Here is a 25,765-nt window from a genome sequence, read left to right on the forward strand (position 1 = left end):
GGATATGGGGCCTTTAACAACAATACATTACCATTAGCATGAACAGAATGTGTAATAGAAGCTGCTCAACATTTGCATTGTAGGTGTGGTTTATCCATCCATCCATCCATCCATTTTCTAAGCCGCTTCTCCTGCTGGAGCCTACCAGCAGTCTTCGGGCGGAAGGCAGGATAGGTGTGGTTTATTATAAGTATATTTTTAATAATTATTTTTCTATTCTTTTCTAAATACAGAAAACTAATATTGTCTATAGAAATAGACAATATCTTGTTGTCTGTAGAAATCCACGCCATGCTGCAAGTACAGCAGATAAAGAGTAGGTTGAAAATGCTATAGTATTCTTTTAAGATTATCCTCCTTTATGCGACTCACATGATTCAGAAGCAAGTGCACTCAAGTAAATCAACAGAAGCGTATCACTTACAGTACAATTCTAAAAAAACTGAACCCCAAATGCTGGCTGAGATGACATTTCTGTGCACATGATCAGAAGCTGTACTGTTTCGCAGTAGGCCTGTGTCCCAAATGCCAAATAACAAGAAACTATTGGCTGCTATTTGGAGCTTATCTCAATCATCAAATATTTGACCAACGTGTGATTTCACAGTGGTCAGGACAGTACAGAGGGTGAAAGAGGATGGAAAAAAATGAGAGCAAGGGAGGGAGGCTCCTTCTGTGGGTGTATAAAAGCAGAGGCTGTTCTCACCAACAGCTGATCTGTTCCACTATCAACCAGCATCACCAGCCAACATGCCTCGTTACAGCCAGGCAATACTGGGACTGTGCCTTTTGGTTTTGCTTTTTGCAGTGCACCTGGTAAAGCTTTGTTTTAGCCACTTCTTTCTACTTTTTTATATCTTTAGGATTGGTCAGACTTGTCAGTCTGGAGCTTAAACTCATGGAATGATATTTCTGCATATATTAAAACAACCAATGTATTACATTTACTTGGTTCATAGGAGTGACATTTTAATAAGTTATAAAGTTTTTTGTGGTGTTGTATTTCTGGGCTCCTTGTAGAATACTCAGAAGTGTCCAGGCTTTCACTCAGTAGCGTATAATCATATATCATGTAAATGTCATTAATCTGTGTACCTTAGAGTTCCAGCGCACCAGCAATGGCTTCTGAAGCCACATCTACTCTCCAGCAGTCAGATACTGCACTGATTCGCAAAACTCGTATGTCACCTGTGTGGAGAATCTTGGCGAGTAAACCACCTGGAGCTTACTGTCATGACCATATAGAGTGCTCTACAGGCCTCTGCAGGTAAAAGAGCGCTTTAATACTAATCATTGGCTTTTGAAATGAATAATGTGTCATTATGGTTTACTTACTAGGGGTGTAACAATTCACAAAGTTCATAATCTGATTTGGTTTGATGTCTTGACGCAATGCATTTTTCAATATAACAAAATAAGTGTCCAAAATGTGCTTTAACATTAAAATGTCAATGTTTCGTTTTCATTCGGTAAAAAAGAGTAACATGTCAAAGGCATGTTACTTTTTACATGCCTTTGACATGTTTACAGTATCAATAGCAAATCTAGCCAGTAGAAAATGTTCTAGCTCCAAGCTATCCCAGTAGCCACAAATAAACATGCTAGTGATAATAAAATATGAAACAATGTGACAGATCAATATGGTATATTGTTACATGCCTTTTCTTGCATATATTTAAATGCATAATGTTTGCATTTTCAGTATTGAAACATTTTAAATATATTTTTTTCAATCAAAATATTGTTTACTGTTCATAGGAAAGGCTTTTGCTCTTTCAACCAGCCTGTTCGTTCCTAAAGGATCTGGAGCCTGTACTTATTGATGAGATTAAAACAATTACCCTTCTGATAGTCATCAACCTACACATCCACCAGCATGTTTAGGTGACAATAGTCAGTGATTGTTTCGTGGAAGTACAAAAAAACAAGAAGAATACTGATTTTCAAACATCCATTCTTTCTGACTGGAACTACATTACAAAGACAACAGATTCAACAATGTAATATGAATTGTATTAATTATTGTTTTGTAAAGTATGAAATATATTTATTTTAAACTAAATATTAAATTGTTTATCAATGCATACCTCTAACACAGTGTTTCCACCAAAAGAACACTTGTGCATTTGTGTTGTAAACAGACTGTGACCAGAATGTAGCATAATTTAACCCCTGGCACTGCAAGGGCCTCTATGTGGACCCCCGCTCTCATAACTACACAGTTTACATATTAGTTACACAGCAGTTATTAAATAATAATTCATACACTATAGAAAAAAACTGTTTTTATTTAAAAAGTTACCAGACTGTCCTAAAACTGTGAGTTATTTAAACCTCAATTATTCAAAGGTCACTTACCTCAAAATTTAAGGGCAGCCCAGTAATTAACCTCTTTAAAACCCCATTTTTACACTACAGCTACTGAAAAATAGGTCTTAAGGAATAATGCCGTTTTCTTTAAACCTGATCTCTGTAGTATGCAGTCAATCATTGTAGACAGTAAGTGAGAAGAGAAAATCTGATGGATTAAAGTATATATAAATGACTCAAAATATTACACTGTAAAAATGAAAGCTTTTAAATTTAAAAAAGTATAAGTAACCTAGTGACCTTGAAATTCTGAGTTCACTGAATTTATAATATTAAGTTAACAGAAGATTGATTTGTGTTTGGCATTTGTTAATGCATTTGAAGTTTTACCGCTGTAAGTAATTATAAGTTGATTATTTCAGTGCAAATAACAGGCTTTCAGTTTATTCATAATAGAAGTCAAAGGGCACAGGAGTTTAACACCTGCCCACTGGCTTCTGTTACACTCAAGCAGTTTCTATTCTAAGTACAAGGATTTTATTATCCATGGTAATCCAACATACACTACAGATGCAGCACATAGAGATTAGGTGAAAAAACTCTGAAGTATCCCTTTAATAGCCGAATGAACAATACGCCTGCAGTTTAAGGGGTTAAGTTTAAGTAGCACAGACAATTTTCATCACAAAAGATTGTTGTTTTATTTTCACATATGTTTTACCCCTACAGGTATTTGTCCCTTTGTTATTTATGAAATTGCCTTTTTCTGAGTACTGTACCTGAATTACCTTTAAAATATGGCAAAGTAATGCAGTTTATACCTCTTATGTCTCTAGGTCATTAAGGACATTGATAAATATTCACACTGTCTTCTTTTAGTAAATGGTGTTTGTGTCTGTCTGATATCCTGTGTAGTTAATTACTTGCACAAGATTGTACTGTAAAAAAACATAGTACTGTTAATTACCTGTGTGAATATATACCACTTACAGGTGCCTTTTATGACAAACACAAATGAAGAATAAAATTGTCAAATAAAAGCTGTAATCATTATTCTTTCTCTGATTTCTCTTAAGAACCACTGTGAAATATCTACACACTTGTGACTGATAACTGCACTTCAGAGTCTGGTCTGCAATAATATTATTACAAAAAATCATACTCATGTTACAGCTGCTTGAAAGAGGCAGAGACATTATGCCAAAAGACTCAAAACTTTTAAAGTGAAGTAGAAGAAGAGATACAGTCATGTGCAAAAGTTTGAATGCTATCAGACTAATTACATGTTGATTTTTTAAGTGAGGATAAATTAACTTCCTCTACAGTGAACATATGCATTTTCTGCACAGAATTTCTATGTATTTGTATATATATATATATATATATATATATATATATATATATATATATATATATATATATATATATATAATTTTTTCCCAATATGTTAAATTTAGCAAATAAACAAAAAAAATTCATTACAATTTGCAGATGTTTACTTATTTTCATTTAGGTAATTAACAACACATAATTTGACAGGGGGTGCCAAAACTTTTGCATATGACCATATTTATTATGACATCCTTTATATTTTTGTCACGCTTTTGTCATTTCTGGACTTTTCAATAGATGGAAAGGCCATCATGAGATCAAGGATAATAATAGAGAGTTAATGTTCCCTTTGAGGCAGTAACTGTCTCTACTCTTCTGAGAGGGATTCACATTAAATGTTGGAACATTGCTGTGAGGATTTGCTTGCATTCAGACACAAGAACATTAGTGAGGTTAGTTACTGATGTTATATGATCAGTTTAAAATCACAAACACCACTCCAACGCATCCCGAAAATACTGGATGGAGCTTCATCACTCCAGAGAATGCAGCTATACTGCTTCACTGCCCACTAGTTCATATTCCTCTAGCTGAGGCCTGTCATTAAACACGATGTCTGATGTGTAGCTGCTCCAGAGTGTCCTTTTCTATTGGCAATGCTTTTCCGTGGAGATTTTAGAAGCTGTGTGTGCGCAATTGAACACAATAGGTGCACTACATATTAGTTGTAGTCACTAGTCAAATGAGGTGTCTGGGTACATAAAGTGTGCATTTAAGTCATGACAACACCATTATTCTTATTTTATCCCATTTTAGAAGAATTATATAACAGAGAATGGTGCTACAGGTTCTTTCAGCTGGGGAGTGTTTGTGGTTTCCTCAGCTGGTTATGGAGTGTAACAGATAGCCAGCAAATGGACAGGGTGCCCCCTCCCAGAGACTTTGACATTTGCTTCTCTTGCATGCCTGGAGACTGACAGCGTAACATTAGGTGCTAAGAAGCCTCTAACAGAGAACTGTTAGTACAGTTCAGAAGATAGACATCATGAGAAGTCGTAGTAATTCAGGAGTCAAACTCGACAATTATGCACGAATGGTCCAACAAACAATCCTGTGTCACCAGGTAAGACTTATCACAGTCCAGCGGAGTTCAGCAGAAGTTAGAGTATCTCCTCTCAGAAGTGTTGTGTTGATGTTGTGGTGATTAAATGGCCGTGTTTTGCTGTCTCATTTCATGTTGCACGTGTTGAGGTAGGTCAGGTTTGTTGGCTATCACCAGGACAATTACAGTATAAACATTACTTTAGAAACTAACACTTGTCAAAATTATTACGTATTATTTTAATGCCAAATGGGGTGTGTGTGTGTGTGTGTCAGGCGGAGGGTGGGTGGGGGTTTGTGTTGCCACAAAAATATACACTGATGCATTAATACCTCCATTTTCTTTGCCTTGATGATGGAAAACAGCACTCTAAAATGGTTACTGCATGAATAACATGAATTTCTACACTATAAAAACTGGTCTGTCAAAACATTTTACTTTAAATCCTTAGTTAAATGAGCGCAAAGTAACACTTCAGATGAGCAACGGCAATATTTTACATCAATTCAAATATGTTTCAAATAACCCTCTAACACTTTTTACAGTGTATATTCTCAATCTGCAGGAGATTTTTCCTTTTTTCTTCTGATCATTTTCCAGGATCCGGTGACAGGCTTAATTTCAGAAAGCGGTGATGTCCCTCATGCCTGGGTCCGAGACAACGTGTACAGCATCCTGTCTGTGTGGGGTCTGAGTCTAGCATACAGGAAGAATGCTGACCGCGATGAGGACAAGGCCAAAGCATACGAGCTGGAGCAGGTGGGAGCCATCAGGGACTGCAATCACTGCTCTTTTTCTGACTGATTTTCACTGGGTGAGATTAACTCCTTAAATGCCTCCTAGGTCCAGGCTTCTATTCCTCACTCCTATAACTTAAGACTCATAGCATTGTCTTCCATGAGGTGACTGAATAATAAGTCTTAGGATGTAAAAAGCCTGGTTAGTGGCAAAGGTTAATTGTCTGAACTGAAAATCATTCAAGACTTTATGAAATTAGGAAGAATCTGGACAGAAATGCATTTTAAGCTCAGCATTAGTGTTTATTGGACTGAATGTTGGCCCACACTTCATCTCAGAACTATACAACTTACATAGGAGTTACTGAGTAAGTAATTGATCATCACTGAACAAGAAGTCTTAAGGATAGTAATTGGTAATATTAACTCTGCAGTTCAAGGAATCTCATGTGTCTTTCATTTCTTTGAGTCTGAATGTGCAAGTAGAAATGCCAGGGGGCAAAAGTACTCAGCTCATGTTTCCCTTTGGGTTACAGCAGTTGGAGAGAGTAGAAGGTCAGAATGAAGGCTGACTGGCTGATTCTCTCTCTCTCTCTCTCTCTCTCTCTCTCTCTCTCTCTCTCTCTCTCTCTCTCTCACACACACTCTCTTCTAGAATGTGGTTAAGCTCATGCGAGGATTGCTGCAGTGTATGATGAGGCAGGTATGAACATTGCACAACAAGCAAAGGCACAACATTTAACAATGTTGCACATGTCTACAGTGAACCCCTCCAATCCTAAGGTACCATATTTGGCTCTATATGTCAATTCCTGACATTCATCACCATGACTACCCACGGCCTTTATGTAGGGATGGCTAACAATGTGCCTGGACTAAGTTCCCTTTTGTGTACAGTTTCAATTTTCTAAGTAATTCATGTCATAACTGCTTTAAACTTAAATAAATTTAAATAGAATAATGGCATTCTTGAAAAATATTGGAAATCCTCCCTCCTGCTTCTCCCTGCTCCACACTAGGGCACAGGTGGTGTCCACACCTTCACAATTTGAATATAGCTAACTGTGGTGACTATTGATTAAGAAGTACATTTATACTGTAAAACGTCATGTTAACTAGTTGCGTGTCGTGAGTTTAGTTATGTAAGCTTCTAAGAACAAATCTTTAAGTAGCTATTATGATTATAGCCTACTTAATGTCTCACTCATCCTTCATCCTGCCCTAGAAGCACAACAAGTTGATCAAGGCCTTCCTTTCTGTAATAATTTTGGATCCAATGTTAATTAAAGTTCCGTATAAAATTAGGGTCTGTTAAAAGGGGACAACATTAATCTGACAATGTAGATCATGATAACAGCAGTCTAAAAAAGAATAAATGGTAGCACATGCAGTTTACCAAAATGTTAGCTTTAAGAAAATTACATTTATTGTCATGGCTCAGGAACCTGACAAAATGAAAAGCTACCAACCAAGAGTCAGTCACTGGGGTCTTCTTTTTAACCAACCAGTAAACCGTCCTGTTTTATTCACTGTCATTCAATGTAATGAATTATTGGCGTTTTGATTAGCTTTATCATGAAACTTATAAGTTGTAATTCCTGCAACTATTGCGGCTGAGTTTCAAGTGAGTTACAAGATGCTTTAAATTATGCAACCCAGGTGTAATTTAGTTTCATGTAGGTTTCAAGCAACTAAAGTTGCATGAAAGTTTCACAATGTAAATCCTCTTTGTAGACCCACACCTAAATTCCTTTTATGTATTCTTAGCTGGACAAAGTGGAAAAATTCAAATACAGTAAGAGCACCACAGACTGTCTGCATGCCAAATACCACACGGGAAGCTGCGCTACTGTGGTTGGTGACGATGAGTGGGGTCATCTACAGGTGGACGCTACGTCCATCTTCCTTCTCTTCCTTGCTGAAATGACGGCTTCAGGTCAGCACAACACTAATGAACTCTATTCCCCACCCATTCATTTCTACTTCTGCATAGCTTCTCATCTCATTTAGGTTTGTTATGCCATTTCAGTCACATTTACAAACAGATTGATCAATTATCACAATTATAAAAAAATGTTAAAAGGTATGACATCAGCTGAACAGATTTAATACTTATTTATTTTTTACTGTGGTCAGGGCTGCACATTGTGTACACTCTTGACGAGGTGGACGTTGTCCAAAATCTTATGTTCTACATTGAATCAGCGTACAAAGTAGCGGTAAGTTTCCAGCATAGCACACTGTCCATTATGGGAAACTTATTTCTCTATATGTCGACCGTGTGGCAATAGACTTAAGCATCAGTGGATTTTCTTCAGGATTTTGGAATGTGGGAACGAGGAGACAAGACAAATCAGGGCATCCCTGAAATCAACGTCAGCTCTATTGGAATGGCAAAGGTGAGAGACTTAGATTTGAGTGAAAGTGGAATAAACTCCTTCTGCGAAAACAATTTGGACCTCTCCACAAAGATGACCCTACTGAGATAAAAATGGACAGAAGAACCGTAGCTTTCTTCATATCAAAACATAGGCTGCAGTTGCCACAAAAAAGCTTTTAACACTATAAATCAAGTTGCTTCAGTTTGCTTCTGGTTTTGTAATGCACCCACATTAAAATGTAATCCATTGTGTCAGTGGATGTGCTGATATGTTATTTTGGGCCATTTAGGCAGCTCTGGAAGCGTTGGATGGACTGAACCTCTTTGGTGCCAAAGGTGGCCCAGAGTCTGTAGTTCATGCTTTAGCTGATGACATTCAGCGTTGCCAAGTAAGAGCTTTGTTTTTGCTACATCACACAGCATATGGGGCAGAAGGAACCAAATTATTTTAGCTAAACTGTGATTCAGTGCTCCTTGCCATTTAACTTAATGCTTTAATTTACCTAATAGCTTAATGTCTTATTGTCTGTCTCTACAGTCTATCCTCAGCTCCATGCTGCCCAGGGCCTCCACATCCAAAGAGGTGGATGCTGGAACCCTGTCTGTCATCTCCTACCCAGCTTTTGCAGTCGAGCACATTGACATTGTTAACATTACTAAGGAGGAGATCATCTCAAAACTGCAGGTGATCTAATAATGACAGAACAGGTTTGCGTAGAATGTGTGTTCTATATGAAGTTTAGTTACTTAAACCTTCTTAATTCACACAAACTCACACAAACATTTTAAGTGGACTTCAGGGAAGAGAGTAAAATGCTAGAAAACTACAGAATATGGGCCCCTTATAGAATAAACCCCTGTACTCTTTCACAGGGCAGATATGGATGCTGCCGTTTTCTCAGAGATGGCCACAAAACTCCCAAAGAGGTGAAAGCAGTGAATTATCATGTATCATATTACTTAATAATCCTGCATGAACATATTTAATCCCACTTTGTACAGATTACCTTACTTTTACATTACAGTCATATATATGATCATTTTCCCAAACAGAAGAAACAAAAAAATGAGCACATATGTGGAATACGTTTTATGTTTGTCTACTCAGGACCCCAATCGTTTATACTACGAGTCCTCAGAGCTGATGCTTTTTGAAAACATTGAGTGTGAATGGCCATTGTTCTGGACGTATCTCATCTTGGACGGAATTTTCATCAAAAGTCCTGAACAGGTGTTGAGCATATAATCAAAATAGACTTGAAATATACCTGATGTTTAGCTAAAATACATTTATTTGGAAAATTGTATTAAGTTTGCTCGTATGTTAGATAACTTCTATTTATCTGGTGTATTGCAGGTACAAGAATACAGAGATGCTTTAGATTCCATTCTGATTAAAGGTAAAGATGGACTGCGTCTCATTCCTGAGCTTTACAGTGTACCTCCAGATAAGGTAAGTAATGACCAGCAATGAGACTTACCAGTGCTTGCATGCATGAAATGCATTCTGTTCATTTTGAAAGCTCAAATAAAGTTCCATGTGGCCCTGAACAGAATTAGATAAGCAGCCGTTCAATTGAGGATCTCTGGTTTGTTTAATAGACCTTGAACTTTTACCCTGTGTACCTTATTTGAATAAGGTGGATGAAGAATATAACAATCCCCACACTGTGGAACGAGTGCCATTAGGCAAGTGCCCAATGAAGTGGGGCCAGTCTCTGTACTTATTGGGTAACTTGTTGGCAGAGGTACAGTAAAAATCAATTGCATGTCCCTGGTTGCTTTATATTCTACAATATAATATCTGACACTTTTTGCTTGTTAGGATAAATGTGCAATATTTACTTCTTCTTTATTGATTTATGTTAGAACACCATCACTTGAAATATTTTCAACCCATTTAATACAAACAAGGTAAAGAAAGAAAAGAAAAATATCTCTGTCTGTGTTTACTCTAAGACCTTCTTTATTTCCATTGATCATTTTAGGGATTTTTAGCCCCTGGAGAGGTCGATCCACTCAATAGACACCTCTCTACTACGCCTAAGCCTGATGTTGTGGTTCAGGGTAGGTCAGATGCAGTGGTATGTTGCACAGTAACAGTGCTATATTATATCTAAATGCTAAAAGAACTTCATACAGTAATGCTGCCTGGCTGTTTATGTTGAGTAATTAAAGTCTTTATGGATCATTTTACCAAACTAGTTCAGAGATGAGAACATGTGGACTTTAGACTAAAGCTCTTTTGATTTCAATGATCCTATACCTTAATTATGTTTATTTTATTAAAATCAATGATTAAACATCCCATTCTGTCACTACCACAAGAACCCAATTATTAAGTGTTTCAGTAGTGACAGATTTAGCTAATTTAGAGCTGAACTGAAAAACACTAGCCAGTACATGACTAGCAAACACAGCCTTGAAAGGTACACACATAAAATTATGATATTTATATTAAAACACAAAAAAGAGCTTTAATGACAGAAAATATGTGTTCTAGTGAGAATTTGTAATGTTCCACACTGAATTCCAGATATTGGGATACATTTGTCCATTAGGGTCAGGGTAGCAGTCTCACTTCTTGCTCTGAAATGCAGAGATGTGGCTGAAATAAAACTCCACCTATGTGTTTCAGCAGTGACATAATAAGATGTGAGACAGTATATTTAATAACGTTCTTTGATAAACCTACATCTTCACAAGAAATCAAACTTTATAAGAAATCAAAAACATTATGACTGTATGTATTTATCTTATTACTTTCTGATTTAATGCCTTGGGTTTCAATTCAGACCATTGTATAATCCTTGTAAACATCTAAAATGAGGTCTGAATAATAACTTTTCTAAAAAAATTTTTTACTGTGTGACATCCATTTGAACTAATTCGCTGGAATGGTCCTTGAATGAATATGCATTGAGGTAACAGTTGTCAGATACGGCTACCTTGCACATTTCACTCAATAGCCATTTTATTAAAAACAATTTCCATAGGAATGACTCTGCAGGATGCTCACTAAAATAACAAACACCAAGCCAACAGTGGTTCTGTGGTCAGAAACTGACCACTGATGAAGAGGTAGGGGATGGCTGACACATGTTGTGAATGTAAAGAGATGAGTTGTGCACACCTACTTACTGTACCAAGAAAGTGCACTATATTCAAAAGTTTGGAATCACAGTTTTCAGAAATATAAAACCAATTTGTTGAAGGTACAAAATGCTTCATAAACGATGCTTTTTTACAGTTTACTCTGCCGCATTCATCGTTTAGTTACTTATTTTTAGGAATATGGTGGATAGAGGTGTACATGATTCCATAATGACTGGCAAAGCAGAATTAAGTTATAATTAAAATAATATGTTCAGGATACCTCACATTTGAAAAGTGGTGACCAAATCATCAAGCAAATAAGTTGACAAAAATTAATATAAATAGATTATTACACAATTCAACTATGCTAATATTTGTTTATACTTTTATTTATTTCTAAAATAAAATAAAATAAAATAACAAGAAAATAACAACAAGTGATTGTGCACTCTAGTGTAAGTGTTCCTCATAAAGAGGCCAATGAGTTTACACAATTTCAGAAATTCTGCTATGTCTGATAAACATACCTGTGCAGCAGACACACTATCCTGTCAGTATCAGTGCTGTGTTGTCACTTGATGCATGAGTTCTATCTTCTTTTCAGTGTCTATCTTGGCAGAGACAGATGAAATCAAACAGCTCCTGCACAAGCATGGCATCTCTTCTGAAACCCTGGAAGACATCCATCCCATCAGAGTCCAGCCTTCTAGAATTCTTAGTCACATCTATGCCAGACTTGGTAGGCTAAACTGAATACTAAGAAGACAAACAGACGAGCATATATCCAATTCAGCAAATGTTGTTAAAGTTCTTTTGGTCTCATAGGACGTAATCAGCGACTAGGATTGACTGGGAGGCCATATCGCCACATTGGTGTGCTGGGGACGTCCAAGTTCTACTTCATACGGAACACCATCTTTTCTTTTACCCCTCAAGTGAGTGAAAATGATGTAAACTGGCAGTCCAATTGATGCATCAAATAAACAGAGGTGGGTAGTAACTGGTAACTTCTAGCTATTTGGTTGCTTGCATAACATTTTGTTGCACGATTTTTAAAATGCTAATATCTTATTTTTACTCAGATATATTTGTGAACAAAAGCTACTTTTTATTCATTTTCATTTAATATTTAGTTTACTAGTTTGGACCATATCTTGAGCATGTGGTTGTAACATGAAAAGAGACAGTACATTCTCAGAAATAAATGTGTGAAACTGTCAGTAGCCCTCTTGTCCTCAAGGGTACGTCTTAATACCTTTAGTCAGGGATTAATTGTTCCATAATCCATTGAAATTATATTTTCTAAGTTCTATTGACTCCACACACCCCACCAGGCTTTTTACTTTATTGTTCTGTTTTAAAACTTTAGGTTATGAAAAGGTACAAATGCACACTTTTCATCTGTGAAAAAATATATTTCAAGTTCACAATTGGACCTTAAAATCACTGTTGTACCTTTGAGGGAACATGTACATTGTTTGTACCCTTACAAATGAAAAATGTGCATGCGCAGAACCTTTATTTCTAAGAGTGTATGACTGAAATAGGGGAGAGTTGTCTAAGGGTTTTGGTGAGATTCTGCTTTAAGCTAGATTGTTGGACCCACCTTTAGATGGGATTGTGGTGGGGTGTGAAAACCTTCTGAGAGGAAACAGAAGGTAGTGATGAAAAAGCTATATAAGTAGTGAACAGAGCTTCAGGTGTGGTCCTGCTCTTGAACTTCATATTTCACAACTTCATATTTCAATGACTAACTCATTTGTGTGTATAATTTTATTGTGTTCTGATGGTGAAAGCTTTTATGTTCCTCACACCTCAAACTTTGAAGTTTTGTCATTACATTTTAGAATGAATTGATTCCAAAAAGAGAACAATAGAGCCTAACAAACTCGATATTTGAAGAGGTTTTGGACCTGGTGTTTTGATTCCTATTGATGCTGTTTTTGCAAGGCTTCTTTTATAGTTATTTTCGTGAGTATTTCAATAAAGTGCCGAGAGATTATTCTGAGTTTAGGCAACTCCACCCACCTCTGCAAACTCTTCTTTTACTATTTGATGTAGTCTGTTCTCATTTCTTTAGGTCATTCTTGTATTTAGTTCATAGATCCCCAGCATTTTTACCTGGCTCTGGATAATAAGATGATTGTAGAGATGCTTCGTATCGACATCTCCTACCTGTGCTCGCGCTGGAGAATGACCGGCAGACCTACTGTCACTTTCCCAATCTCACAGAGCATGCTGAGTGAGTACCTGAACACAAACTCACATAGAGAAGTCATGTGTAAAGTGATGGAGAGCGGGATTTGATCTGATAGACACTTTTCATTTTGGTTCATTGAAGCTGATGACCACAAAGACATTGACCCTGCCATACTGGCTGCCCTGAAAAAGTTACAAGACGGCTACTACGCAGGAGCAAGGTAGCATCTTAAATGTTGCTTGACTGAAGTGTGAACCAACAAAGAGACATTTGTAAAAACATCTGACACATCTCATACATCCAGGGTGAAGACTGGGAAGCTGGCATCATTTCTGGATACATCCTGCTGTGCTCACCTTACGTTCATGGACTGTGGTGAGGGAGCAATTTAACTAACTTAAATGTCAAGCAGTGGAATTTGCACACACTGATCTAACATTACGCAACAGACACCAACATACTTTTGGCAACATGGGATTTGTACTGTTCTTCAATTAGAGATGACAGTGCAGGTATAGAAGAACCAATGGGGAAAACATTGTTGAACAATGTGAAAGGTGAGAAATTCTAGAACATTGTAAATGGAAGGGAACATTCTAGAACACAGTGAATGTGGGATGAACACCGTAGAACAGTTTGAATGGAGGGGAACATTCTAGAACACTGTGAATGTGGGACAAACTTTTAGAACGGTGTGAATAAAGAAACATTCTAGAACACTGTGAAAGGAGGGGAACATTCTAGAATACTGTGAATGCGGAGAACACTTTAGAACACTGTGAATGTGGGGTAAATATTGTAGAACAGTGAGAATGGGGAAATATTTTAGAAGAGCATGAAGGAATTCTAGAACAGGGGTTCTCAGTCCCAGTACTGGAGACCCCATGCTCTGTATATGAGTTGACTCAGGTGTGCTCAATGAGACAAAGCACAAAATGTGCAGTCGAGATAGGGAGCCCATGCCCTAGAACAATGCAAACATTCTAGAGCACCATCAATGGGGAAACGTTCTAGACCTGTGAGAATGGGAGGAGACCATTGTAGAACAGTGTGGATGAGGAAAAATTTTTCACTCAACAATCAAATATATGTTTGGCATACCAAGCTTACATATGGGTCTGTTGGAGAACACTGCGTTGGTGTGCTTTGGGCTTTGTTGAAAACAATATCTGGGTTCAGCCCCTTAAAATCCCAGGTGTATTGCATACTGAGGCTTATTATACAGTTACTACAGGGACCTCAGTGCAAACTGGCTGTGCTATTCTTAGGTTATAGAAGTATGTAATAAAGCTTTGGCCATTTAAGGGGTTAATTAAATTTGGGAGCTTTAGTTCTGCACCTGTGCTAATTCTACTGAGAGAGGCTAGCATTTTGTGCTAAAATACTTTGTTGCCATGTATTGCTTGGCTGTGGTCTCAACAGAGGTAGATTACCTGGCAGAGTATCTGGACCAGCTGTTTGCCGTTCCCCAGCAGACTTCCGTCCGTGCCATTAAAGGAGGCCTGAATCGCTTCAGGGCTGTTGCCAAAAAGACTCGGGAGATGGTATCTCTGGTGAACAAAGCCAGAGTGCTGGACATACATAGTGAGTTCAGAAAGCAGCCACATTCAGCCTGTGTGACAGTGTGTTATGGCCAATTTGTTTTACCTCCAAAGCCTTGCAGAACTCAAATATTCTCACTTTTTTGTTAACAGATGTGCACATGTATCTCCCCATTAAACTGTTTCGCGAACCACCACCAGTCCTCCATTTCGATGAAAGCCAGGTATATTGGAAGTAAATTTGTATGTGGAATATATTTTGAATCATTACCTTACATCCTGTCCTGAAAATCACACTTAGATTCTTCAGAACGGAGTTTCCACTTCACTAAACCTGCCCAGAAATGTGGATGGAGGGATTGACTATCCAGCGCTGGTACAGATGTTGAAAAAATGCCGAAGCCTGCAAGATCAGGCCGACATCCTCTACATCTTTTATAACGACAAGTAAAGACACAAAGTTAAATGTGAAATATGATTGGGCTGACAGTCTAAAACCATAATGTTTGTCATGTTAATACACGTTAAAAGGAGTTTAAATGTTTTTGAGTATGTGTTTTCAGAGGCATGGAGTGGGACACCAGACTGCATGGGAAAGGCTGGAAGGTGAAAAGACTTCTAAGTGAGCTGTATGAGAAGGCAGGAAGGCTGAAGCACTGGGGTCTCATTCGGATGGTGTGTGGTATGCTCCACAGGAAAGTGGAAGAACTGGATGAGGTGAATGCCACAGCTGTGCCTTTTTTCACTTTAAATAGTCTATCACGGAAAATCCTCAATTTCTTTCTTTTTTTTATAAAAAGCTTTATCTAGAATGTAAAAACTGTGAAAGTTTCAAAATGTACCATGACCTTCCCGTGTCCATACAGTCCACATTCTGAATCTAAGCTGCATCCAAGTTTCTTGAAATGTTTTGCATGGACATAAGTCTTTTCATAGTGTACATTTTTGTCTGAGCTGAATGCACAGGGCACAATGTAGGACAGAGGTCATTTCCAGCACTTTGCAAAAATCAGAGATCATCCTTCATTTATTAAATTTTCAGTCAAACTGGCCATTAAATACAAATTAATCATTTTCTACATAAGATATTTCTGAGAAGATCAGCATAATAAAGGGGAAAGCCAAAGCAGAAAATTCCAAAACAGGCTGTTTTGACGGGAAATTAAATAATAAAATGGGGTCTTTGGGTGGGTGTAACCAGGGCCTTTTCAATTGGGTGGCAAGTTTAGAAAGAGCAATTTTACTGGCATGGCAAACTGCTAGGGGGAAATAATGGATGGGTGTAATAGCATTATGAAAGAATAATATTTGGCAACTTAACAAGCTAACCGACTGTAACCTTAGCAGAAATGTATACTCAGCACTGGATTTGCCTCTGATGAAATTTAGACACACTCGGCTGAAAATTTATTTAGTTTACTTGATAAATGATATCTGTCCTAGATAATAGTAAATTTTAGTAGTAACTTTTTGATAGTGTCTTCATTTCAGCAGTGTATTGATTCATTCATATAATGTAGCTTAAAGAGCAGCACGGCTAAAGTGTACTGGGCAAATTATTAGCACGGTCATAATTCTACAAAGACTAGTGAAATAATAGTGTTCTTAACTATTAAACACATTTTTAAATACAGTTTCACTCTGGAAAACTGAAAGTGGTTTATGCTGTTTTCCATTACATTACATGAAAAATATAGAATGTTTTGTTCCCCATACTATTTCAACAAATTATTGTTAAAATCTTCAGCTGCAGAAATGTTGCAGTGATCAACATAGAGCACGTGTTATACACTGATGTAGAGATTTATTGAAGTGCTTTAAAATTGTTTCTAATGTTCTAATGTTTTCTAATGTTCTAATGTTCTAAATTGTTTTTAATGTAGATAGCCAGCATTAGTTGTTTTCTAAGGCATAATGAACAGAAGTTTGAATGACAAAGTTTTAGCACTGATTTTAGCACTGACAAAGTTTTAGCACTGTCACATCAGAACTGATTGCTAACTGACCTGATGGCAGATTTTCATTGTAAAACTGCTCACATGAAGGAGAAAAACTTTTCATTGGGAACTGCTGACTGTCTTATTTTGTTTAACTGGGGTGGCCAGGAGGGTGGACACTCTTCATGCGAGGATGGTACTGGCCACCTCTGGCAGCACTTGGCAACACGCCCCTGGGATTATTGCACAAGAACTGTACATCTATCATTCTTGAAGACAGAGTAACAAAACAGCCTGTGCAATTTCAATTTGAAAAAAGATATTGATTTTGGTGCAAGAACCCACAAACATCATAAGTGAACTTTAGTTACAGCATATACAAGATAGGTAGGCTATTGGCTCTTTGAAAGAATACAGTAAACCACTATTCAGTAAAACACTATTATTTGAAAATGATATATTCTGTACACAAAATGTTAACAAAATAAACATACTTAGTCCTAAAATAGAAAAATGATACATACTGCATAAAGCTGAATATTATGTTGACTGCACTTTAGTTTAGAATTCATAATTAGATTGTAATAAGATTAATATTCTGTCATAACAGGCTTGTACAGACCTCCTGGCTCATCAGAAGCACCTGACAGTTGGTCTTCCTCCAGAACCACGAGAGAAAACTATTTCAGCGTGAGTGATCACATGAAAAATGTACAAGATGAGCACATGTACAGTGTCCAGTCAGCTGAGCTTAACCCTCCTGTCGTTTATGCTAGTTATTTGATTGGAGTGTTTCTTGCCTTCATGCACAAAGCCCGCTTCCTCCAGACAAGCTTGCCAGGCTTATTGATGAGGCTAGTGAAACCAACCTCACCATTGCTATCCTCACTCAGGTAAGTCTTTCCTGTACCCTCTTGTTCATCCGCAAGCAGCATCATGAGGAGTCATATTAGATACTTTTCCAATAGAAATGCTTAAGAACAAGAAGCTCCACATATCTTCACTGCCAGAATTTTACTGGAAGTTGTTTTGGATGAGGACTGTTGGGTTGTTCTTTATAAACTTTCTACAGTGTTAACAGCAACTGGAATTTTCAAATTATATCAAAAATAAAATAAAAAACAGCAGAAATGGAGGTATAACGTCTGACAGTGATGATATACTAAGCACAAATTGACTTCTGAAAGCTACTTGTTGGAGGAGCTTCTCAAAACACTATTCTAGTTCTTTTAGTATTCCAAATAATTTTCAAACATTTAAACATAAGCCATTAGATCAGGTCCTTAAAATGATAGAAAATCAGTCAGGTGTGTCTGAATGTAAGAAAATACAACATCAACATTTTTTGTGTTTGTAATGAGACTTGTGTGATTTACAGGAGATAATGGTCTTCCTGGCCATGAGCATGCGCACCCAGCCAAAACTTTTTAGTGAAATGTTCCGCATCCGCATCGGACTCATTATCCAGGTCATGGTCACTGAATTGGCACAGTCCCTTAAATGCTCTGGTACGTCTGTTTCACACAGCACAGCAAACAGAAATGCCTGTTCTAAAATAACCATTCTGCTTTAATGTCTCAGCAAAGTTCTTTCGTTTTTTAGTCAACATGATTGACTGACAGTAGCCTTTTTCTGCAGGAGTGGAAAATTGACTAGCATATATAATTATTAATATAATCAAATAAAATATATTTCCCAAAATTTAGTGTAAAGCAAAGACAGGTGCATGAGGAAGGGTTCACACGTCTCCACAAATGTGACTGTACTGAGGTAAAAGGGCAGAACAAATGGGTCTTTCTTCATTTAAAATAATATGTTCAGTTACCACAATAATAAAAGCTTTTAACACTGTAAAACCTATATAAATGTTGACTTGCTTGCTCACCTATGAAGACATACAAAAATCTAGTTTGCTTCCAGTTGTGTAAATCAAATTATTTTTTGGAGTGGTCTGTTGTAGATGATTAATAAACTCTTAACAGATTATCAGTAACACATCAACAACATATCAGTGAAGTAGAAGTAGTGAAGCATCTGAATACATTAATAGGTCATTATCTTGAAGATGTACTGTTGATACATTACTTACATTAATAGATGTATTATTGATATTTTACATCAATTAGACTTAATTAGTAACTTTGATTATGTACATCCTAACCTCTCCCAAAACCTAACTCAAAACCTTATTTTATATTTGGTCCTAATCCTGACCTTAACCTCAACCCAAAAACTAATCCTAACTTTCACCCTAACCCTAATCCTAATCCTAACCTCAACCCAAAACCTAATCCTTACCCTCACCCTGGCCCTAATCCTAACTGTAACCTTAACCAAAACCTAAGCTCCAGTTACCAAATGGTGTCAGCAGCGTGTCTATAACAGCTTATTGAGGATGCTGAGATGGTCTGTTACGTGTTCAGTGACCTCTCAGGTTAACATCTAGAGATATGAAGTTTGACACCCCAAATAAAGTGAAAAACAACTGAATACAGCAGATTATAAGCAGGTTTTATTTCTGCAGTCAGTTTAAAGTCTCTTAATAATCTACTGAATGTTGTCACGACTGCCCGTAACAGGTGAGACACTCGCTGATGGATCTTACAAGGTTTAATATAACAGGGCAATACAAGAGAATAGTAAGGGACAGGCAGGGTCAGAAACAACAATAACAGCAGCAACATAGACATACCAGAGGGTGGTCAGACTGAAGAAAGGTCGGTACACAGGAGAGCAAAAACCAGGTAAAGGGGCTAGGCAAAAGGGTAGAGAAAAATACAAACAAAACGGCAACAGTAAGGCAATCAAAGGGCAAGGCAAAAAGGAGAAAACTAAGTGCAGGCGAAGGTCGGAAATAACAAAGGATAAGAACAAGGAAAACGCGTCGTAACAGAGCTAGAGGCTAGATAATACTCAGCACCAAACACAGGAAACAACAGGGCTTAAATACACAGGTTCACAGGTGTAGAAAATCTCACTGATTAGAAACAAGGCGAGCCGGAGCGCCGGAGTGTCACGTGCTCAGCAGAGTCACTGTAGTCCATAGTCAGAGCATGCTGGGAATTGGAGTCCATGGAGGTAACAGAGTCCAAGGCAGGCAGACTGACAGCGTCAGGGCTGACAAATGTATTCACTGCTGTGTCATCATTAATATATTCTTGATTTGTTACTGAGAGTCTGTTGAGTGTTTATTTCAGTTAAAAATGACTACTCAAAATAAAGTGTCACCAATGAATGTATAGTTCAACTGAGGGACTTAAAAACACTCAGACATTTTATGGTCACTGTAAAAAAAAAAGTTAACTTTTTAAATTCCAATGGTCTCTAATGCACTGCGGTAAATAGCAGAGTGTACTTTTGATTAGAGTGGATCTTATATTTTTTTCTGGTGAGAGAAAACACTGCGTCTGTATTTTCTATTTTCAGGTGAAGAGGCCACAGAGAGTCTAATGAACCTGAGCCCATCTGAATTCAACAACCTTCTCCTCCACATCCTCAGCGGCAAGGAGTTCAGAGTACAGAGCAGTGGTGAGTTTGTACATCCATCGGCTGGTCTCTGTCACATAATGCCAACATATCCTAGCAGGTTTCTATTGATGTGCTATTACTGATATTGGCACTCTGTGTCTTGCTTGTGCCTCAGTGCGCTCAGCTGGAAATGTCGTAACTCCAGTTATCTCCATACACGACAAGATCAAATCTGGTTCTGCTAAAGATCAGATAACAAGTGTCAGTAAGCCAAAGCATCACATCAAGCTGGTAAGAGCTGATACATTAATTTATATCACTGTCATTGATCTTTCAGAAAAAAACTGATACCTGGCTAATCTCTTTTATTGTATTTTCAGCCCTTATCAGTGCATTCCTTGGATCTTGATAATATTGAGTCAGGGGTGAGTAGTATATGGAACCAAATGCAAATAAAGGTTAATTTAACAATGTAGTTCAGAACTACTTAAAGGAACCAATGTAAATAATTCTTTGGGTGCTTTCTGCCGTGACATTTTTTAAAAAAGTGATCGTGAGAACCTCCTGTTATTGTTCAGAGGTACAGACTACCAAGCATTGAGCCATTTCAAAGTTCAGCAGGAGTTACAATGGTCCGTGACAGCAGACAAGGACAGTGGCTTCGCCGTAGACGTCTGGATGGAGCTCTCAACAAAGTGCCTGTTGGTTTCTACCAAAAAGTCTGGAAGCTTTTGCAGAAGGTTGGTAAAATAATGTCATAGTGAGAGTACATATGAGTTCTAGCTAATTGACTCGAAAATCTTTTTTTTAATTCATAGTGTCATGGACTCTCCATTGAGGGCTGTGTCCTTCCATCATCCACTACAAAAGAGGTAATACAACATTTAAAAAATGTAATCCCTTTCTTTCCAACCAAATCCTACCAATAGAATAAGATAAGATAATCCTTTATTAGACCTTCTTTAAAAGTCTAGTAGGCCTTGAGGGTTCATTGTATTTGACACATGGTAGTTTTGCTTTTGTTTGGCCCAGTGAGTGAATTTGTAATTTTTTTTTTTTTGTAATATGGGTCATCTTTGCAAAAGCTTTTATTTTGGCTTAAATATGTTTTTTTTTTAATATGCACTCATCAGATGACTCCAGGTGAGATAAAGTTTGCGGTGCATGTGGAGACAGTTCTGAACCGTGTTCCACAGCCAGAGTACAGGCAGCTGCTAGTAGAGGCCATTTTGGTGCTGACCATGCTTGCTGAGGTGGACATTCAGAGTGCTGGAGGAATCATTCAAGTGGACAAGATTGTACAAATGGCCAGCAACATGTTCTACAAAGACCAGGTTAGCCGTAAATACACATCTGCATAAGCCATAATAATAATAGTGTTTATTTGTGAAGCAGCTTTCTGCCATGTAAAGTGGCTTAAAGTGTTTCACTAATGCAACAAAAGCCTCTGACAACAGGGTGGTGCAAATTAGATAAAGCAACCACATTACAAACTAAAACAAAACACTGTGTAAACAGCAATAAAAACAACACAAACAAACACTGTATTAAATATTAAATGTAAATTCTGTAAATAAATAATCACAGTAAATAAACTGTCACAGTTGTCAGAGCACTGATTATTTAAAATAGCTAAAACCATGACAGACATTATAATTTAGCTGAGTTGTCTTTTGCCTTCTGATCAGATTCAGCTGAGCTTTGAGTTGGGTTTTTTTGAATGAGTAAAAAATATGCATATATCTAATTGTTAAATGACATGAGATATATGAAGCAGATGTCTGCAAAGGCCCATTTTCTAAATAAATTATATTGTAGTGTTTTGGCAAAGAAGGACACACAGGAGAGACTGTGATTTTGTCACAATTGGCCCCTCCCAGCCCTGTCCATGTGCTCGTGTCATGTTTACTTCCCAGTCCTGTCCATGTGCTTTGTTTTGGTTTTCAGTCCTGCCCTCTTGTTTCATGACTCCATCCCTGATTGTCTCCCCCTGTCCCTTATTTACCCTCATGTATTTAATTCCTGTGTTTTCATCTGTCTGGTTGCAGGTCTTTGTTTGATCGTGCTGGATGTGTTGGATGTTTTGCTTGTTCTGTTCGAAGTGTTTTGTTAAGTATTTGGGTTTCTGTGCTCTTTGTCATGTCTGTCCCTCCTGCCCTTTGTATTGGCTACCTGGACTGTCATGACTACGAACCTGGATTTGCCCTCAATAAACGCTTATCTCAGCGTATGCGTCCACCTTATTGCTCCCAGCTGTTACAAATCTCTGCTTTGAGAGGTGCTCTTAATTAACACAAGCAGAAAAGCCACATAACAGGTGGGCAAAGCAGGCAGGTCACCTCCAGCCATACAGTTTCTCCCATTGGTAGAATCAAACCTAAACTAGCTCAGAGCCCAACTAACAAACAGCAACATAAACATCAACAATAAAAACATTTAATGTCCCTTGTGTGGAAAGGGTGGGGCACGCAGGGCAACTCTGCATATCGTCCCCCAAAAGCTCCTTCCCTGAAACCGGAGCCAGTGGCTGCCACTGCATAGCCCTACCCTCAAAGGTCAGCTGTCTCAGTGACCTTACACAGTCTGACCTAAATCCCAGGCAGTGTACTGGCCAGCAAAAGCACCGCGGGGCCCCCAGTCCTCGCTCGGGGCTGTGTCCATGCTGCAGTCCTCACTCCTTGTTGCTGCTGCCATGATATGTTGCCTTTGTCTAACAGCTAAAGATATTCAAACAATTTTCGTGCACAGCTCACAATGGCACCCAGTGTTGTCTAAGAGCACTATCATATAAAACCGAGGATTTTAAAACAGAAGTAAATGCATTCTTATAATCTGCTAACGTTTGTCTGAACTGCTTTTCTTCTTTTTAAATGCAAAATGAGTTTCATTCATTCAAAAAAGCTTTACTGTTCATAATGTTTTCCTTCTTGTCCTAGGGAACTTTGTCTCTGTGAAAGCTTTAAAGTAATTGTGCCATATTGTTTCCTGTATTTTATTGAAGTCCACTTGTGATGTTTATATGGATGTATCAAAAATAATCATAACTCATTTTAACATGCTCATTATATGAATGATCGTTATGAATATGCCCTGTATTCAAAAAGTAGTCCCTAATTCAAAAAACAATCCAGAACTTCAACATTCAACATGAATGGGTTGGGATAAATTGCTGTAGTCTGATGGAGGTGTATGTATACACTGTAAACGTGAATTGATTTTGAAAAATCAAAAATTAAAAAATGCAAAAGTTTTGCTTCAAAAAATGAAGCAAAGCTACTTAAGAGGTTCAAGTTTAAATAACTTTCTATTTGAGTTATAGGTACTCTATGTTTTTAGTGGTCCACACTTCTTCAGCAGTTAAAGAAAACAGCTCAGTCATTTTAAATAGATTTAGTGGAGCTGAGAGTACTGTACTTTTTTCGAGTTCTGTTTACTTTCGATTTAGTTAGATGAACTTGAATTAAGTCATCCTCTCATTTAATTGCACTTTGCTGCAAAGATCCATCTGTGTGCAGTTCACTGGTATCAAATTAGAAACTACTCCATTATTTTAAAAGATGAACAAATGGCTGCAGATCCGAAGGCTGCTTTTAGCCTTATCTATTTCTTCATACAATCGTTAAGAAACAGACGAGACAAGACTCACACAATTCTCAAATAGCTTCATCTTTGCCATTACATTATTACATATTCTGTCAAACAAAGAAAGGACATAGTGGACAACACTTAATCAGTCCATATACCAAAGTAAGAGCGCTAGTTCAATATGGGCAGTATAGGCACAGAAGTGGATGCTTTGTTTGTCCAGCAGCAGAGATGGACAGAAGTGGGAAAAATGAATAACTGTTTATTTACATAAACATTTAATGTATAGTTATTAGTAACATTTGATGTTTAAATATTTGATGTTTATATGAACACATCCAGGAATGTTTCCCTGCAGAACATCATTTCTAATTAAACACAACATCCACCAATGTTTTACCAGACAATTGTTTGGACTTTTTCCACTAACGTTCTGATTTTTAATTCAGTTACATGTTTTCAGATCAAAGTCAAAAGGACAGGCTTAGTAAAACTTCATAAAAAGTCATACTTTTTACAGGTCAATGAAAAGAACAACTCCAAAAAGAAGGAAATATCTTTTATTCCTTGAGCTACTGCAGTAATCAGGCTATGCCCAGATCTAAAACTACACTATATTAGCAATAGATATATTGCTAATGAGTTCAGCTACTACATGTGCATCATTTTGGATAGCTCTAGGTTAATTGCCCATTTAAATTCCTTTTAATTCTAGTGATATGTGTGGTGTTTACAACTAAAAGCAATCCATGCAATCTTGAAACTAATTCAGAATTATCAGTCAGAAGCAGGTTGATTACAACATGTCAGCTTGTGTGCCAAGAACTAAATTACTATGGCATAGCTGTACATGAGCTTTGACACTGCTACGAACAAGTGCCAAGTGTTGGTGAGAGGGCTATAAAACCCCCTGACACTGGGCTGTGGAGCAGTGGAACTGTGCTCTCTGGAGTGATGGAGCTCCATCCAATACCTTTGGGATGAGTTGGAGTGATCCAGAACTGACCGTCCAACATTAGTACCTGACCTCACTAATGCTCTTATGGTTTAGTGCAATCAAATCCTCACAGCAATGATCTAACATCCAGTGTACAGCCTTCCTAAAATGTTTAAACTTAGTTCAACCAGCAACAAGCTTTAATGCCCAGGCCATCATCAAGGATAAAATGTCTTTTGTAATAAATGTCACTGAACTGGTAAAACAAGGATTAGCTGTGTTTAAATGTCTAACTTACTGGGATCAAGCTTACTAAATATAAATGTAATATTAATATAAAATATTAGCACCCAACCTGGATGAGGCCCTAACCCTGAAAATTCAAGTGAAATAAACCCTTGAGTAACCTATGGTGAAACTGTATTCTGTATTTTCCTGCAATATTCAAAATAAAGGTTCCTAAATGGTGCTCAGCCTGAATGTATGGTTTAATGAAAAACAGTTAACTGGTATTAAGCCTTTACATTGTGTGAAGATTTTTCACACAGTTGTATATATCATTTACAAAAATGTTATAACTGTCCATTAAAAGGTTCTTTAGGCAACCAATGATTATTCTTCTATACCTTCAAAGAACCTTTTTAGGTACCTTTATTTTTAAGAGTGTCAGGCTTGTATGTTTGACATTTTGCACCAGAGATTGGAAAATATGAACTTTCACTTTATTGAGTGTCCATGATTCCTCCATTGCAGAAGGACCTAGGAGCAGATGACAGTCTTCTGGAGAAAGATCAGTCCAACGGCATCTGCAGGTTACTTTACGACTGTGCACCCAGCGGCCGTTTTGGGAGCATGACCTACCTGTCTAAAGCTGTAGCCACTTATGTTGAAGATTTCTTACCAAGTGGGGCCTGTGCTCTTCAGTGAAGTACAAAGTTTAAGAAGAATTATTCTGTTTATGCTTGCAAAAGCAAGGGGCTGAGACTGCAGGAACAAAATATCACATAATAAAGTTGCTGAATAATGAAACTGTCAGATAAATTCATGGATCTACAGTCTAAAGGTGAGGCAATGTAGTTCTTAAATACAGATGCTTGGAAAATTTTGACTGCTGTGTTTTTTCTCAATAGCTTTAAAAGC

General features: G+C 37.5%; 1 protein-coding gene across 1 annotated transcript; it reads left to right on the top strand.

Moving 5' to 3' along the window:
- The first annotated feature begins 4,687 nt into the window (after positions 1–4,687).
- Positions 4,688–25,733, top strand: phka1b (phosphorylase kinase, alpha 1b (muscle)). The gene is made up of 32 exons (XM_017698661.2): positions 4,688–4,765; positions 5,345–5,503; positions 6,137–6,184; positions 7,249–7,417; positions 7,618–7,700; positions 7,800–7,880; positions 8,152–8,250; positions 8,400–8,546; positions 8,735–8,788; positions 8,970–9,092; positions 9,219–9,314; positions 9,502–9,609; positions 9,850–9,928; positions 11,562–11,696; positions 11,783–11,892; positions 13,055–13,199; positions 13,299–13,377; positions 13,462–13,532; positions 14,580–14,741; positions 14,852–14,922; positions 15,000–15,145; positions 15,262–15,415; positions 17,246–17,325; positions 17,450–17,528; positions 18,014–18,143; positions 20,062–20,163; positions 20,279–20,394; positions 20,484–20,528; positions 20,682–20,843; positions 20,922–20,975; positions 21,237–21,437; positions 25,379–25,733. The coding sequence occupies exons 1-32, from the start codon at positions 4,688–4,690 to the stop codon at positions 25,550–25,552; spliced, it is 3,540 nt and encodes a 1,179-aa protein (XP_017554150.1). The 3' UTR covers positions 25,553–25,733.
- The last annotated feature ends 32 nt before the right edge of the window (positions 25,734–25,765 follow it).

This window comes from Pygocentrus nattereri, chromosome 16 (genome assembly GCF_015220715.1).
Source record: "Pygocentrus nattereri isolate fPygNat1 chromosome 16, fPygNat1.pri, whole genome shotgun sequence".
Classification (NCBI taxonomy): domain Eukaryota; kingdom Metazoa; phylum Chordata; class Actinopteri; order Characiformes; family Serrasalmidae; genus Pygocentrus; species Pygocentrus nattereri.

Excerpts from the sequence above, each read along its gene's own strand:
- phka1b (XM_017698661.2), top strand. The coding sequence starts at position 4,688 with ATGAGAAGTCGTAGTAATTCAGGAGTCAAACTCGACAATTATGCACGA. Across the intron at positions 9,610-9,849 it reads TGGGTAACTTGTTGGCAGAG|GGATTTTTAGCCCCTGGAGA; the intron begins GTACAGTAAAAA and ends TGATCATTTTAG. Across the intron at positions 18,144-20,061 it reads ACAGTCCCTTAAATGCTCTG|GTGAAGAGGCCACAGAGAGT; the intron begins GTACGTCTGTTT and ends TTCTATTTTCAG.